The sequence below is a fragment of the Papio anubis genome, chromosome 1 (assembly GCF_008728515.1).
Source record: "Papio anubis isolate 15944 chromosome 1, Panubis1.0, whole genome shotgun sequence".
Taxonomy (NCBI): domain Eukaryota; kingdom Metazoa; phylum Chordata; class Mammalia; order Primates; family Cercopithecidae; genus Papio; species Papio anubis.
In genome coordinates, this window is record NC_044976.1 from 91,486,843 (window position 1) to 91,501,800 (window position 14,958).

General features: G+C 40.4%; 1 protein-coding gene and 1 pseudogene across 1 annotated transcript in view; one reads left to right on the plus strand and one right to left on the minus strand.

Annotated features, from left to right (window-relative positions):
- Positions 1-203: 203 nt before the first annotated feature.
- The window catches only part of DIPK1A (divergent protein kinase domain 1A), a 120,212-nt gene continuing 105,457 nt past the window's right edge, over positions 204-14,958 (minus strand). Inside the window, exons 3-5 of the mRNA XM_003892207.4 lie at positions 8,218-8,325; positions 4,800-4,976; positions 204-2,216 (exon numbers count right to left, since the gene is read on the minus strand). Coding sequence (XP_003892256.1) covers positions 1,404-2,216; positions 4,800-4,976; positions 8,218-8,325 — 1,098 coding nt within the window. The 3' untranslated portion in view covers positions 204-1,403. The remainder of the gene's footprint in view (positions 2,217-4,799; positions 4,977-8,217; positions 8,326-14,958) is intronic.
- Positions 3,801-3,921, plus strand: LOC116272354 (annotated as a pseudogene).

A 14,958-nucleotide genomic window follows, 5' to 3' on the forward strand; every position in this document is an offset into this window, starting at 1 on the left:
AGGAAATACCCTGAAATATTTTATAAAAGCAAAGGAGTTGACAGGTTTTTTCCTCCAAGAAAACAAGCGTAACTTTTTAAGAAAAAGTTGTTATTTCTTGGGCTTCTGTTTTACCTGACAGGAGTCATTATCCCTTATGTTGTATGATGAACAGCTCTTCCTAAAAATCTGGCAAGCAACAGACCAGCCATCACTGGGAAATATTTCTTCTATCCATTTATTATAACCAGATGATTAATGGGAAAAGTACCTTAAAGTAAACAAAACTGGTGCTAATCCATGGCATTGAGGGAAAGTTTTGAGAGAAAGCTGTCCAGTGAAGGTCACATAGATTTTTAACACATCCACTTTAAGTAGGTGAAACCTTTGAGCGGAAAATACTGGATCTTTTCTCCAAAAGGTGTTTAATTTTATGGAGATGTTGAAAGGTACATGCCAAATCTGAGTATATGTGTGAAAATATGAAAGGAGCAAATATTAAACCTTGAATATCAAGTTTACGTGGGGAAAAAAACATTAGATGAATACATTTACATGCCTCTTTAAGAAATAGCCCTTTGGCCCACAGAATATATACTGTTTGAAAATGGAAAGTTATTCTTAAAAGTCTGCTATAATTTATTTTAGTCTTGCACTTACAGTCCCACTTGCACAAAGATCAAAGTCAGGATATGTGGATCTTGATTGGGCCTTAAGATGTCAGTTTTGAAGGGCTCAAGTCAGCTGTGTAATGCTAAGATGGGCCCTTTGAATCTTTAGGAAAGTTCATCCATTTTCAGTCAATAAAATTGGTGTATTGTCAAGTATAAGATTTCTTGAAGTAAACCACTTGAAACATTGTGAAGCTACACATAACAGCTGATGGCTGAATGAGGTTAAAAATGGGTGTATAAGTCTTTAATAGAATAAACCATGCTATTAACCCAACATCTGTTTATAAAGGAGCAAGTTTAACCTGCTTTGCAGTCTTAATTTCTGTTAATGTGCAAACTTTACCATGCTAAGACATTAGTAAATTTATAAATTTTCTTGTTGAACAGCAGCTTCAATGCAAACACAATGTTTCCAGCATTGGTATTTTGACTAAGGTAAATCTACAGATGACTCACTATTGATGTTTATGGAATGAGGCTTTTCACAGCATTGGTTTTTAAAGTCAGTCAAAATAGTTAAATAATGAACATCAGAGATGTAACAGGGTTTCTAAAAGGGCAGGAATGACATCTTGGGGACCTGTTGATCTTACACCTGCCATTACTTCAGTAATCACATACTGGTGGCTTCTCAGGCCTGGGGGAAGGAGTTTTGTGTAACTGGCAGGAATCTGAAGCCATTTTTTTAATGCTCAAAATTGTTCTTTAAAAGTGGCAAGTTTCTTAAAATTGTAACTATGTCCAAATGAACTAAGAGTCATTAGTGTAGGAAATTTTCTTCCACAATAATGTTTTTAGGTTATTTAGTATCAAAGAATGTTCCATTTCCATTTGATTTGCTGTGACTTTGAGAGCAATACAAGAATAAAGCTGCTTTTCTAATTCTTCACGAATTTCACTTGGAGCACCACGCAGTAGGTAGTCTTTGAGTAACTGACAGGCTTTTGCCAAGTTTGGTTGTATCACTTCTGAAGTACACTTCATTGTACTCTGATCACAGCTAGTTCTACAATCTGTGCCGTAGACACAGTCCAAATCAGACTCACAGTGACGATCCTTAATAAGTTCTTTCAGGTTTGTCTCTGGCACAATTTTTCTCATATCCACCATTTTCAAATCATACTTATCATTATATCCTAGGTTTTTGGCACTAGTATCGCACATGAGGAAATTTCCATAGGGGCCATGGAAAACATCTTCCACAAATTCTAGAAGTCCTATGGCTATTTTTGCCTTTCTTGGCCATGATGGTGTGAACAGCTGATCCATGCTTCTTCTGAACCCAGATGGAATAAAAAGTTCAATGACCCAAGGAAGGCTTATTCCATAAAGAGAGGTATATTCAACACTTTCCATCACATACAGGTCACCACAGAATCCCATTAATTTGGGGGTATGTTCTTTATCTTGAAGTATCACCATGAGAAGAAATTCATTCAGTTGAAGAAGTGCCCATGCTGATTTTGCTTCTCCCAAGGAAACCTGGCCATCTTTGTCTCCATCAGCCACCGTCAAGATGAGATTAACCAGTTCAGAGAGGTTTCCTTGGTCACCCAATTTTGCCTGTCAAGAATTTGGCTAATTATACAGAAGGAATGAAAAATATCTCCCATGCTATAACATACTAAGTTCCTTTATGGGCACTATTAACCATGCTAGAAATAATCGTACTGAATTCCCATAAAAGAACTTAATGTATTATATCTCCAAATATTTATGATGCTTCCTAAGTGAACTAGAACCATGCTTTATGTAACTGCAGTAAAATCCACTGAATACTTGTCTGTTTCTTAGGAAATGGCACTCTAACTCCCCTGTCCCCTTCAGGCCCTTTAGATAGTTAACCAACAAAGTAATTATTCCTCATTCATACATTAAAAAACCACCCCCTCATATGTGGACTTGAAAAATTGTACTGTAATGTACTTACATCAAAGTTATAATAAGGGTCAACTAAAAATTATTTTCTCTTTTGTTTAGAGATGGGGATCTCACTATGTTGTGCAGGCTGGTCTCAAACTCCTGGGCTCAGGTGATCCTCCTACCTCAGCCTCCCAAAGTGCTGGGATTACAGGCATGAGCCACCATGCCTGGCCTAATTATTTTATCCTATTTTGTCTTTATCACATTAATAATTATTTTGTTCAAGTAGTAGTATTATAATAATGAAGGTTAAAAAGTATTTCCCTGTTTCTCTGGGATAAAATAGTCTGAAATGCATGTAAAATGGCCAAATAAAAAATTTGAGTGAAAATAAAAGAGCAATGAAAATAAATTTTTTTTCCCAAAACTTTCTTATATTTCTATTTAATCTTTATATTAGTAGTTCTCTAAAGTAAAAAAAATAATTTGCAGAGTACTTTTTTTTTTTTTTGCATGGGAGGAACTGCTATGCTTTTTTTCCCATTAGTTTTAGTGATATGTAATAACTACAAATTTATGGGATACTGATGGGCGCAATTGCTCAAGCCTGTAATTCCAGCACTTTGGGAAGCCAAGGTGGGCAGATAGCTTGAGCTCAGGAGTTCTAGACCAGCCTGGGCAACATGGTGAAACCCTGTTTCTGCTTAAAAAAAAAAAAAAAAAAAAATGCTGGTTGTGGTGACTCATGCCTGTAATCCCAGCACTTTGGGAGGCTGAGGCGGGTGGATCACCACGAGGTCAGAATTCGAGACCAGCCTCGCCAAAATCCCATCTCTACTAAAAATGGGAGTGAAATCCCATCTCTACTAAAAATACAAAAATTAGCCGACTGTGGTGGCAGGTGCCTGTAATCCCAGCTGCTTGGGAGGCTGAAGCAGGAGAATTGCTTGAATCTGGGAGGCAAGGTTGCAATGAGCTGAGACCATGCCATTGCACTCCAGCCTGGGCAACAGAGCGAGACTCCATCTAAAAAAAAAAAAAAAACCTTAGCCAGGTGTGGTGGTGCGCCTGTGATCCCAGCTACTTGGGGGGCTGAGGCAGGAGGATGGCTTAAACCCCGGAGGCTGAAGCTGCAATGAGCCGAGATCATGCCACTTGCACACTCCAGCTTGGGCACGAGAGCAAGACCTTGCCAAAAAAACAAAACAAAAACCAAACCAAAACAAACAAAAAACTGTCTTTTTAAAAAAGGCAGAAAACCAAACCAAAACAAAACAAAACCCAGGCCTCCTGGTGCTATCCCAAGCTGGGTTCTTCCACTGACTACAGAATGAGGAGGTAAACTCCCATGTGCACCTCAGCCTAGGCCCTGTGCCTTATCTGTATTGTGCATGGGAAGACACAGAAAAAAAATTCATGGGATACAGAGTGATATTTCAATACACACATACAATGTGTAATGATCAAATCAAGGTAATTAGCATATTTATGTCTCAAACATTTATCATTGTTTTGTGAACATTCACAATCCTTTTAGTTTTTTGAAAATATACAAAAATTATTAATCTCTCTACCCTATAGTGCTATAGAACACTAGAACTTATTCTGCCTATCTAGCTGTAATTTTGAATCTGTTAACCAACCTCTCGTCCTCTCTGTACCCTTCCCAGCCTCTAATAACCACAATTCTGAGTATACTAATTTTATTTCACCTTTTTTGAATTAATTTTCATGTCAAACTGTACAGCACTCCAATTAATGAACTCCCTCCTCATATCTGGATAGTTTCAGCTATCATAAATAATGTTAAAGTAAACATTCTCCAATACAGATTTCTTTTCTTTTTGTTTTTTTTTGAAACAGGGTCTCATTTTGTCACCCAGGCTGGAGTGCAGTGGTGAGATCTTGGCTCACTGCAACCTTGACCTCCCAGGCTCAAGCAATCCTCGCACCTCAGCCTCTCAAAGTAGTTAGGACTACAGGCACATGCCACCACTCCTGGCTTGTATATATATACACACATATATATAGCTGAGGTCTTACTATGTTGCCCAGGCTGGACTTGAACTCCTGGGCTCAAGTGATCCTCCTGCCTTGGCCTCCCAAATTGTTGGGATAACAGGCGTGAGCCACCATGCCCAGCCTCTTACAATTATTTCCTCAGGATGGAGTACCTGATAGAGGTCAAAGAATATCAATACTTTAATGGCTTAGGATGAGGTCCTGCCAGTTCCTCTAAAGAGTCCCACTTCACACTAGCAACGTGTGAATGGATATACTTACCTTAAAGAGACTATAGACCATTTCTTTAAATTTCTGTACAGTAGTTCCTCTAGTTGGCTTATCAAATAGCACTATTTCTTTTCTTGGTTCCAATTCAGTTCCAAAATCAAGATGAAGCGCTTGTTCCATTTGACATTTCACAACACCTGGTAGATTATCCCAAATCCCTAAATACATCTATGTAAAAAAGAGTGGCAAGTTACGTATTATACTGAGTAGAAAACTCTAAGAAATATACCACTATATTTTTAGGGTCCTCCTCCTCTAAACAAAACAAAACATGCATCAAACATTGAGGTTGAAGTGTGACTTTATTTTTGAACTGCAAACTTGAAATCATACTCAAGATTTTTTCCTTAAACTAATTTTTTTAAATTATAAGAGTAATACATGCCTAAATATATTTTTCAAAAAGTCCAATGAGAAGGATGTAAGGCAAAAGCAAAGTTCCCAAACATTCTACTTCCATAATCTCACTTCCCTAAAATTAACTACTATTTAAGTATCTAGTTATTTATCAAACTAATATTATATAGTGTTAACTATATCCTATGGTCTACTAATTTATTTTAGAGACAGGGTCTCGCTTTGTCACCCAGGCTGGAGTTCAGTGGCATAATCATAGCTCATTGCAGCTCAAACTCCTGAGCTCAAGGAATCTTCCTGCCTCAGCCTCCCAAGTTGCTGGGATTATAGGCATGAGCCACCACACCCGGCTTTTACTGATTTGCTATTATTTTAATCCTTGTACCAACCTTAGGTGGTAGGTACTATCATTATACTTATTTCACTGATGGGGAAACTGAAGCAGAGACAGGTGAAGTAACATGCTGAAAAGAGCTGAGGTCTTTACCACTAGGATAGGTTGCCCCTCTTCTACATTAAAAAAAAAAAAAAATCATATTATTAATATTAATCCAAACAAAACATTATTTCACTGCCTTGCTCCAAACCCTCTAATAAATTCCCATTTCAATTAAAGTCCAAAGTCCTTTGCATGACCGGTTGGGCTCCATTTGAGCTGGCCTCGCCTATGTCTCCAACCTGATCTTGTACCATGTACTCCAAGTTTCTCAAAGTCCCAGCTACACTGGTCTTTCTGTGATAGGCTAAAGCTATCATGCTTGTTTTGGCTTCCTGACCTGCTTCACTTGCTGGCTCTGCCTGGAATGTGCTCTCCCAGATCTTCACGTGGCTGGCTCCTTTACATCATTCAAGTCTCAGATCACACATTGCATTTAGAAAGCCTTCCCTGACCCCCTGTCTAGAATAGATCCTCTTCCACCTCCAGGTCACCTCTAATCCTGTTTCATTATCCTCATAGCCTTTTGTACTGTCTAAAATTATCATATTTATTTATTTATCAGTTTATTACTATCTGTCTCATCTCACATTAGAACACGAGGTTAGAGGCTTTATCTGTCTTCCTCAGTGCCTCAAACAGTGCCTGGCATGCAGGAGACACTCAAATGTTGGACTTTGTTTTAGAAATTGTCTTTAACATGATTAATATTGTCAACTTAAAAATTATTTTAAATTTCTATAGGAATAATGCATATTTATGCAGGAAAATTTAGTAATCATAAGTTGAACATTAAAATGCAATTTTCCAGTGCTCTGGATGTTTCGTTGTATTTTATTCTACCCCAATTAGATATTCTATTGTTTTATTCTTATTTCTCTGATGAAAAGTAAGGTAGAATTTTTTTTCATTATGTTCATCAGCTGTTTGCAGTTCTTTTGTGATTTAGTTCATCCTGTCCTTTGCCCATGCCTATGAATTCTTTATTAAGGTATAAGTTCAGATATTATTTCAGAAAGGTCTTCTCTGATCACATCCTCTAAAGCACTTCTCACCATCCCCGACACTGCATTCTCTATTTGCCCTCTGTATCTCCCACAGAACACACCATATTCTATAATTATTTTGTTTATTTATTTATTTATTTATCAGCTGTGCCTCCTGTCCCTCTGGGATCATGTAAGGTCTATAAGGGAGCAATCTTGTCTTTTTTTTGAGATAGGGTCTTACTCTGTCACCCAGGCTGGAGTGCAGTGACATGAACGTGGCTCACTGCAGCCTTGACCTCCTGGGCTCAAGTGATCACCCCACCTCAGCCTCCCGAGTAGCTGGGATCATAGGTGTGTGCCACCACACCCAGCTAATACATATATTTTTTGAGACAAAAGTCTCGCTCTGTTGTCCAGGCTGGAGTGCAGTGGTGTGAGATTTAGGCTCACTGGAACCTCCACCTTCCAGGTTCAAGCGATTCTTGTGCCTCAGCCTCTGGAGTAGTTGGGATCACAGGCATGCGCCACCACACCCAGCTAATTTTTTGTGTTTTTAGTAGAGATAAAGTGCTGGGATTACAGGTGTGTGCCACCGTGCCTGGCCACCCAGCTAATTTTTGTATTTTTTGTAGAGACAGGGTTTTGCTATGTTGCTCAGGTAGGCCTCAAACTCCTGGACTAAAGCAATCCACCCACCTTGGCCTCCCGAAGTGCTGGGATTACAGGCATGTGCCACTGGGCCCAGCTATCTGTATTTTTTTTAATTTTTTGAGACAGGGTCTCACTCTGTCACCCAGGCTAGAGCACATAGCTCACTGCAGCCTCAACCTCCTGGGCTCAAGCAATCTTCCCACCTCAGCCTCTTGAGTAGCTAGAACTACAGGTGTGTGCCACCACACCTGGCTTTTTAAAAAATTTTTTTGATTTTGGAGAGACAGGGTCTCACTACATTGCCCAGGTTGGTCTCAAACTCCTGGGTTCAAGTGGTCCTCCCATCTCAGCCTCCCAAAGTGTTGGGATTACATGTGTGAGCCACTACACCAGGTTGCCTTAATCACCATTGTATTCCTGGTAACTAAAACAGCATCTGTCTAAGATCAAAGTGCTGACAGAAAAACAAAAACAAAACAAAACAGTGTCTGGAATATACTGGGAATAGATTAACACATATCTGTCGACTGGCCAGGTGCGGTGGCTCACACCTATAATCCCAGCACTTTGGGAAGCCAAGGTGGGTGGATTGCTTGAGCTCAGGAGTTTGAGACCAGCCTGGGCAACATGGCAGGACTCTTTCTACAAAAATACAAAAAATTAGCCAAGTGTGGTTGCGTGAGCCTGTAGTCCCAGCTACATGGGAGGCTGAGGTGGGAGGCTCACTTGAGCCTGGGAAGTGGAGTTTGCAGTAAGCAGAGATCTCACCACTGTATTCCAGCCTGGACAACAGATTCTGTCTCAAAAAATTAAAATAAAATAAATGTCTGTTGAATCAATTAATCAAAGCATACAAAATTGAAATACATATAATATCTCAAAGCTTTGGTTCAAGAATTCTTTTAATAATGCCTTTAATTTCTGGCAAAATTAGAGTACACTATAATTCTGGAATGTTTACTCATAATGTCCCTACCTGATTGTTGGGCTTGGTGGATAAGCATTTTCCAAAGTAAAGAGTTTCTGTAACACAAAGGCTGTTACATGCAGGCCCATCAATAACTCCAGTCTTGTACTTGTCACACTAAAAACCAGGAAAGAAAAAGTAGTTAATAGAAAAATATTCATAAGAAAAAGCATAAAGAGCTATCTTTATCCTTTATGAGAAAGTTCTATGACAAAAAGAACTGAGGCTTTGGACTTCGACAGACCTGGATTTGATCTAAGCTGTTACTTACACCTATATGATTATGAGAAAGCTTTTTGCTGTTGGGGTGTGTGCAGAACTTTGAAACTATTTTACCCACGTGACGTGGTCTAAGGCGGTATGTTACCTACTCCTTCCAAGAATAGAGGCACTCTATTTTTAAAAATGGTTCCAGTTTTAGGCCAGGCGCGGTGGCTCACGCTTGTAATCCCAGCACTTTGGGAGGCCGAGGCTGGTGGATCATTTGAGGTCAGGAGTTCAAGACCGGCCTGGCTAACATGGTGAAACCCTCTCTCTACTAAAATACAAAAATTAGCCAGGCGGTAATGGCGGGCACCTGTAATCCCAGCTACTTGGGAGGCTGAGGCAGAAGAATCACTTGAGCCTGGGAGGCAGAGGTTGTGGTGAGCCGAGATCATGCCACTGCACTCCAGTCTGGGTGAGAGAGTGAGACCCTGTCTCCAAAAAAAAAAAAAAAAAAAGTTCTGGTTTTAAAATAAATAAAGTTTAGAAAAACAAAATAAAGTTACCCCTGTCATGTTGTCATCCTTGAGATCACCCAAAAACAAGAAAGGGGAAAAAAAAAAACCATCCACTCTGAAAAAATAAGGTACCAATGAAACCCTAGGTACAATAAATGAGGATGACCTGCTAAATTCAGTGAAGACTACACCAGAGCCTAGAAATATGCTGAGATTAAACACCTGCTGTGGGCCCCACTCGCAGACAAAGTTGGCAGAGCACCAAGGAGGTGGTCCATCTGCAGAGCAGAACCACTACCCTGGTTGCAACAAAGGTTTAAGGGGCACAAGCTGTGGGAACTTCCCAGAACTCTATTTGGCACCATGAAATAGTAAGATAAGGCAGGCCTGAATGATAAAATCCTCAGAAATGTTCTCTTTGCTGGAGGCAGTCTGTTGATGAACTATGGCTGGGAGACAGGGCCACAAGCAGCTTCACTACCAGCTCAGTTTACTGCCCAGTTGCTTCCTGCACATGGCTGGCTGACGGAAACCTCATTTCACTCAGTAATGAGTAATAATCAAAACCAAACAAGCAAAAGATCTACATAGCAAATCTACAAGAATTAGGAAGAATGGAATAGGAAAAGCAAATGTCAGATAAAAAAAATTTTCTAGGCAGGGCACAGTGGCTTACACGCCTGTAATCTCAGCACTTTGGGAGGCCGAGGTGGGTGGATCACCTGAGGTTGGGAGTTCAAGACGAGCTTGACCAACATGGAGAAACCCTGCCTCTACTAAAAATACAAAATTAGCTGGGCATGGTGGCGCATGCCTGTAATCCCAGGTATTCAGGAGGCTGAGGTGGGAGAGTCGCTTGAACCTGGGAGGCGGAGGTTGCAGTGAGCCGAGATCACATCACTGCACTCCAGCCTGGGCAAGAAAAGTGTATCTCCATCTCAAAAAAAAAAAAAAAAAAAAAAAAATTCTAGAAGAATGTTGCTATGAAACAGACCAAACATATTGTTATGAATTTAAAGGACTTACTGAACCAGTTTAAAATAAGACTTCAAAGCAGAAGAAATGATGAGGCAATAGGAGGAAGTTTAAAATAAGCTAACAGAACTCAGACAGGAAGGAAAATAAAACATCCTAGAAATAAAAGCCACATTAAAAATGAGGGGAAAGACAGACAGGGATAAAACACAGTAAGATTTAGGAGGACTAGGCCAGGCGTTGTTGCTCAACCCTGTAATAACAGCACTTTGGAGGCTGGGACAGGCAGATTGCTTGAGCTCAGGAGTTTGAGAGCAGCCTGGGCAACATAGCAAGACCCCATCTCTACAAATAATACAAAAGAATTAGCTGGGTGTGGGGGCACACACATGTAGTGCTAGCTACTTGGGAGGCTGAAGTAGGAGGATTACTTGAGCCTGGGAGGCAGAGGTTGCAGAGCCAAGATTGCACCATTGCACTCCAGCCTGGGTGACAGAGGGGGACCCTGTCTTAAAAAAAACAAAAACAACAACAAAAAACTCTGGAGGACAAGGTTGAGGAATGCAAGCAAAATGAAATGGAAATTTAAAAATACATAAAATGAATTTACGATAAATTTATAGATATAAAAGACAAAGTATATCCACCATATCCATATGAAGGAGAATGGGAACAAGTGGAAAAGAAAAAATACTCAAAGTAGAATTCAAGGAAACTTCACAGAAATTAAAACACTTTAATCTACAGATTGAAAGGACATACAATGAATGTCCCAAGAAAAACTGACATGAATGACCCCTGTGACATATCCCACCGAGGTTCACTGAACTTCAAAAATAAGTTATCCTTTGAGCATCCAGGTAAAAAGATCAAGGCACCTTAAAGGGGAAACAAATCAGATTGGCCCCAGATTTCTCCATAGCCATATTTAACAGTAGACAACAGTGGTGCAATGGCAGCAGAGGCTTTGGGAAAGGAAGTGAGACTCGCCTGTGTCCTAATAGTCTCATCTGTGAAGGGGATGTTAATAGGTCTTAATTTACAGCATCATTATGAGGATTAAATAGTCTAAGTATAGATCACCTGTGACTTTCATAAGTGCTCAGTCATAGCCTATTATTATTTTATATAGCTTTTAGTAGGCACCAAATATTTTTGAACACGTAAGGTTCAGAAAACATAATTTCCATGAGCATCTCCTGAAGAAATGATTAGAGAAGGAATTTCAGCTAACAAAGAGATGAATGGAGAAATGGAACATGAAAGCCAGTTGAAATGGATTGGAATGAAAACAGCTCAGGTAATTGAATTAATAAAAACTGATTTTTTTTTTTTTTTTTGAGACAGAGTCTGTTGCCCAGACTGGAGTGCAATGGTGCGATCATGGCTCACCACAGCTTCGACCTCCCAGGCTCAAGTGATCCTCTTGCCTCAGTCTCCCGAGTAGCTGGGACTACAAGAATGTGCCACTATGCCTGGTTAATTTTTAAATTTTTTGTAGAGATGGGGCTTCACTTTGTTGCCCAGGCTGGTTTCAAATTCCTGGGCTCATGTAAGCTTCCCACCTCAGCCTCCCAAACTGCTAGATTTACAGGCGTAAGCCACTGTGTCTGCCAATAAAAACTGTTTATATAATACCTGATAGTTAGTAGGTGTTTCTTAAGTGTCAGGCATTGTTCCTAGCACTATACGTTTATTACCATGACAACCACCCTGGGAAGTGGAACCTATTATCCATTAAAAGATAAGAAAACAGAAACAGAAATATCTGTTAAGTAACTTGTTCACAACTACAAAATAATAAAGCCAGGATACCAACCCAGTCAGTTTGGCCTAGAGCCTCCACTCTCTTTTTTTTGGAGACGGGAGTCTCACTCTCTGTTGCCCAGGGCTGAGTGCAGTGGCCGGATCTCAGCTCATTGCAAGCCCAGCCTGGTTTATGCCATTCTCCTGCTTCAGCCTCCCGGTAGCTGGGACTACAGGCGCCCCACTCCGCCTCGCTAGTTTTTTTGTATTTTAGTAGAGACGGGGTTTCACCAGGTTAGCCAGGATGGTCTCGACCTCCTGACCTCATGATCCTTCCATCTCGGCCTCCCCCAAAGTGCTGGGATTGGTGGCTGAGCCACTCGCCCAGAGCCCACTCTCTTAATGACTACTGTATATTGCTCAGAATGGCACAGGCTCCTCAGGCCTGCCTCCTGTACCCTCCTACCAACACTCCTTACAGTTTGCTTTGAGGATAAGTGAGATAAAGAGCCCTGCCCATGTGCAGAGTTAAGTGTCAACCCCAAGGCACTGTTGCCCTTCAGCTACTAGTAGTGGAGAAGTTCCTGGACAAGCCCTTGGCTATGACCTGGTTTCCTTGCAGATCTGTCTGCAGCTAAGAATATTAAGTTTCATCTTTGGGAGAGGAGCAAAGCAATCTAGTTCTTTTTTTTTTGAGATGGAGTCTCACTCTGTCACCCAGGCTGGAGTGCAGTGGCCGGATCTCAGCTCACTGCAAGCTCCGCGTCCCAGGTTCACCCATTCCCCTGCCTCAACCTCCCAAGTAGCTGGGACTAGAGGCACCCACCACCACGCCTAGCTAATTTTTTGTATTTTTAGTACAGACGGGGTTTCACCATGTTAGCCAGGATGGTCTCAATCTCCTGATCTTGTGATCCGCCTGCCTCGGCCTGCCAAAGTGAGCAATCTAGTTCTTAAACTCAAGTTTGGGAGGTCACTTGGGAGAGGCCCAATGTCTTTCTTCCATCTGGTCAACCTTTGGGGATATTTTAGAAAATGCAGGACCATCTGTTAGGCATATGTGCTTGGTAGCAGATGGCCAGCAATTTCATTGGTATGTTTCTTCCTTGAGGCAAAGGTGATGGGAATTCTGAGGCTTCATTAGGAGAAGCTTGAGTGAAAGCTCCTGTAGGTACGGTTTAGGGTTTCCAAGGAAGTTATATCATATAGACCACATTCTCTGACCACAAATAAATAAAAAATAAGTGGAACAATAAAAGTCAAGTTGAAGTCCCATAGCTCAAACATGGCCCATTGCGAAAGAAAAGAGACAAAAAGAAATGACTGAAAAACTCTACAATTTTTTTTAAAAAGTAAAAAGTAAAACAAAAAACAAACAAACATACGTTTGGAAACTAAAAAGCACATTCCTAAATAATTTGTGGGTTAAAGTAGAAATTACCATGGAAATGCAGAAATATTTAGAAGTGAACAACAATATAGGTATACATATCAAAACTTGTGGGAGGCAGTCAAAGCAGTTCTTAGAGTGAAAATTATAGCAATTTCCAAATTTAAACGCAATGATGAAAAAACCAAGATACTGAATATAAATAATTGCTCAACTAAAGAGACTTAAAAAAACAACCAACCGAAAAAACAAACAAAAAAACAAACCCAACAGACCGGCTCAGTGGCTTACAACTATAATCCCAGCACTATGGGAGATGAAGGCAGGAGGACTGCTTGAGGCCAGAAGTTCAAGACCAGCCTAGGGAACACAGTGAGACCTCATCTCTAAAAAAATTTTTTTTTTTTAAATTAGCCAGGCATGGTGGTATGTGCCTATAGTCCCAGCTACTCAGGAGGCTGAGGAAGGAGGATCCCTTGAACCCATGAGGTTGAGGCTGCCATGATCATGCCACTGTATTCCAGCCTGGGCAACAAAGTGAGACTCTGTCTCAAAGAAAAAAAAAAAAAAAGAAAGCCCAACAATAATGAAAATAAACTCCCAAAAGAAGTAGGAGAAAAGAAATAATAAATGAAGAAATAAATGGAAAAAAAATCAGGCCAGGTGTGGTGGCTCATGCCTATAATCCCAGCACTTTGGGAGGCTGAGGAGGGTGAATCACTGAGTTTGGGAGATCGAGACCAGACTGGGCAACATGGCAAAACCTTGTCTCTACAAAACATACAAAAATTAGCCAGGTGTGGGTGCACACCTGTAGTCCTAGCTACTCGGGAGCCTGAGGTGGGAGGATGGCTTGAGCCCTGGAGGTCAAGGCTGCAGTGAAATGTGACTGTGCCACTGCACTCCAGCCTGAGTAACAGAGTGAGACCCTGTCTCTAAATAAATAAACAAATAAATAAATATAAAAAGGTAGTTCTTTGAAAACTTTAACAAAAAAGATACACCTTTAGCAAGACTGATTATGAGAAAAAGAGGAGAAACAAATAAATATTATTAGGGAAGAAAAGAGTAGTGATGGCAAAAAAATAGAAACAATTTATGGTAATACATTTGAAATAAACAATTTTTCTAGAAAAATATACATAATAGAAAGTCATGCAGGAACAAATAGAAAAGCTGAATTAGATTAATACATATAAAAAATTGAATCAATAACCAAAAATGTTTCCCTCCAAAGAAAGCAGGCCAATAACTCTATGAGAGATTAGTTTATTTATTATTTATTATTATCATTATAATTTTTTGAGATGGAGTTTTGCTTTTGTTGCCCAGGCTAGAGTGCAATGGCGTGATCTCGGCTCATTGCAAACTCCATCTCCTGGGATCAAGCGATTCTCCTGCATTCGCCTCCCAAGTAGCTGGGATACAGGTGTCCACCACCATGCCCAGCTAATTTTTATTTTTAGTAGAGACGGGGTTTCTCCATGTTGGTCAGGCCGGGCTCAAACTTTCAACCTCAGGTGATCCACCCGCCTCGGCCTCCCAAAGTGTTGGGATTACAGGCGTGAGCCACTGCACCCAGCCTTGAGAGATTAGTTTTAAGGAAGGAAAAAAAAAAAAGAAAAGAACAGACCAGACAAGACAAGACACAGGCCAGGGTACAGTCTTAGAAGGACTGCAGCATGCCATCCGGATGCAGTACTGGGAGATTTGCCATCCAGATGCAGTTTATGAGAGTGCAAAATGGGTAAGAACATTAATGCCCCTCAACAGGAGAATGGTTGAATAAATTGTGGTATATTCATAGCACGAAATACTATGCAGTCATTAAAAATGAGAGAATTAGGCCCAGACATATCAACATAATGTGAAATGGAAACAATTTCAGAATGACGTGAGCAGTTTAGTACCATTTAT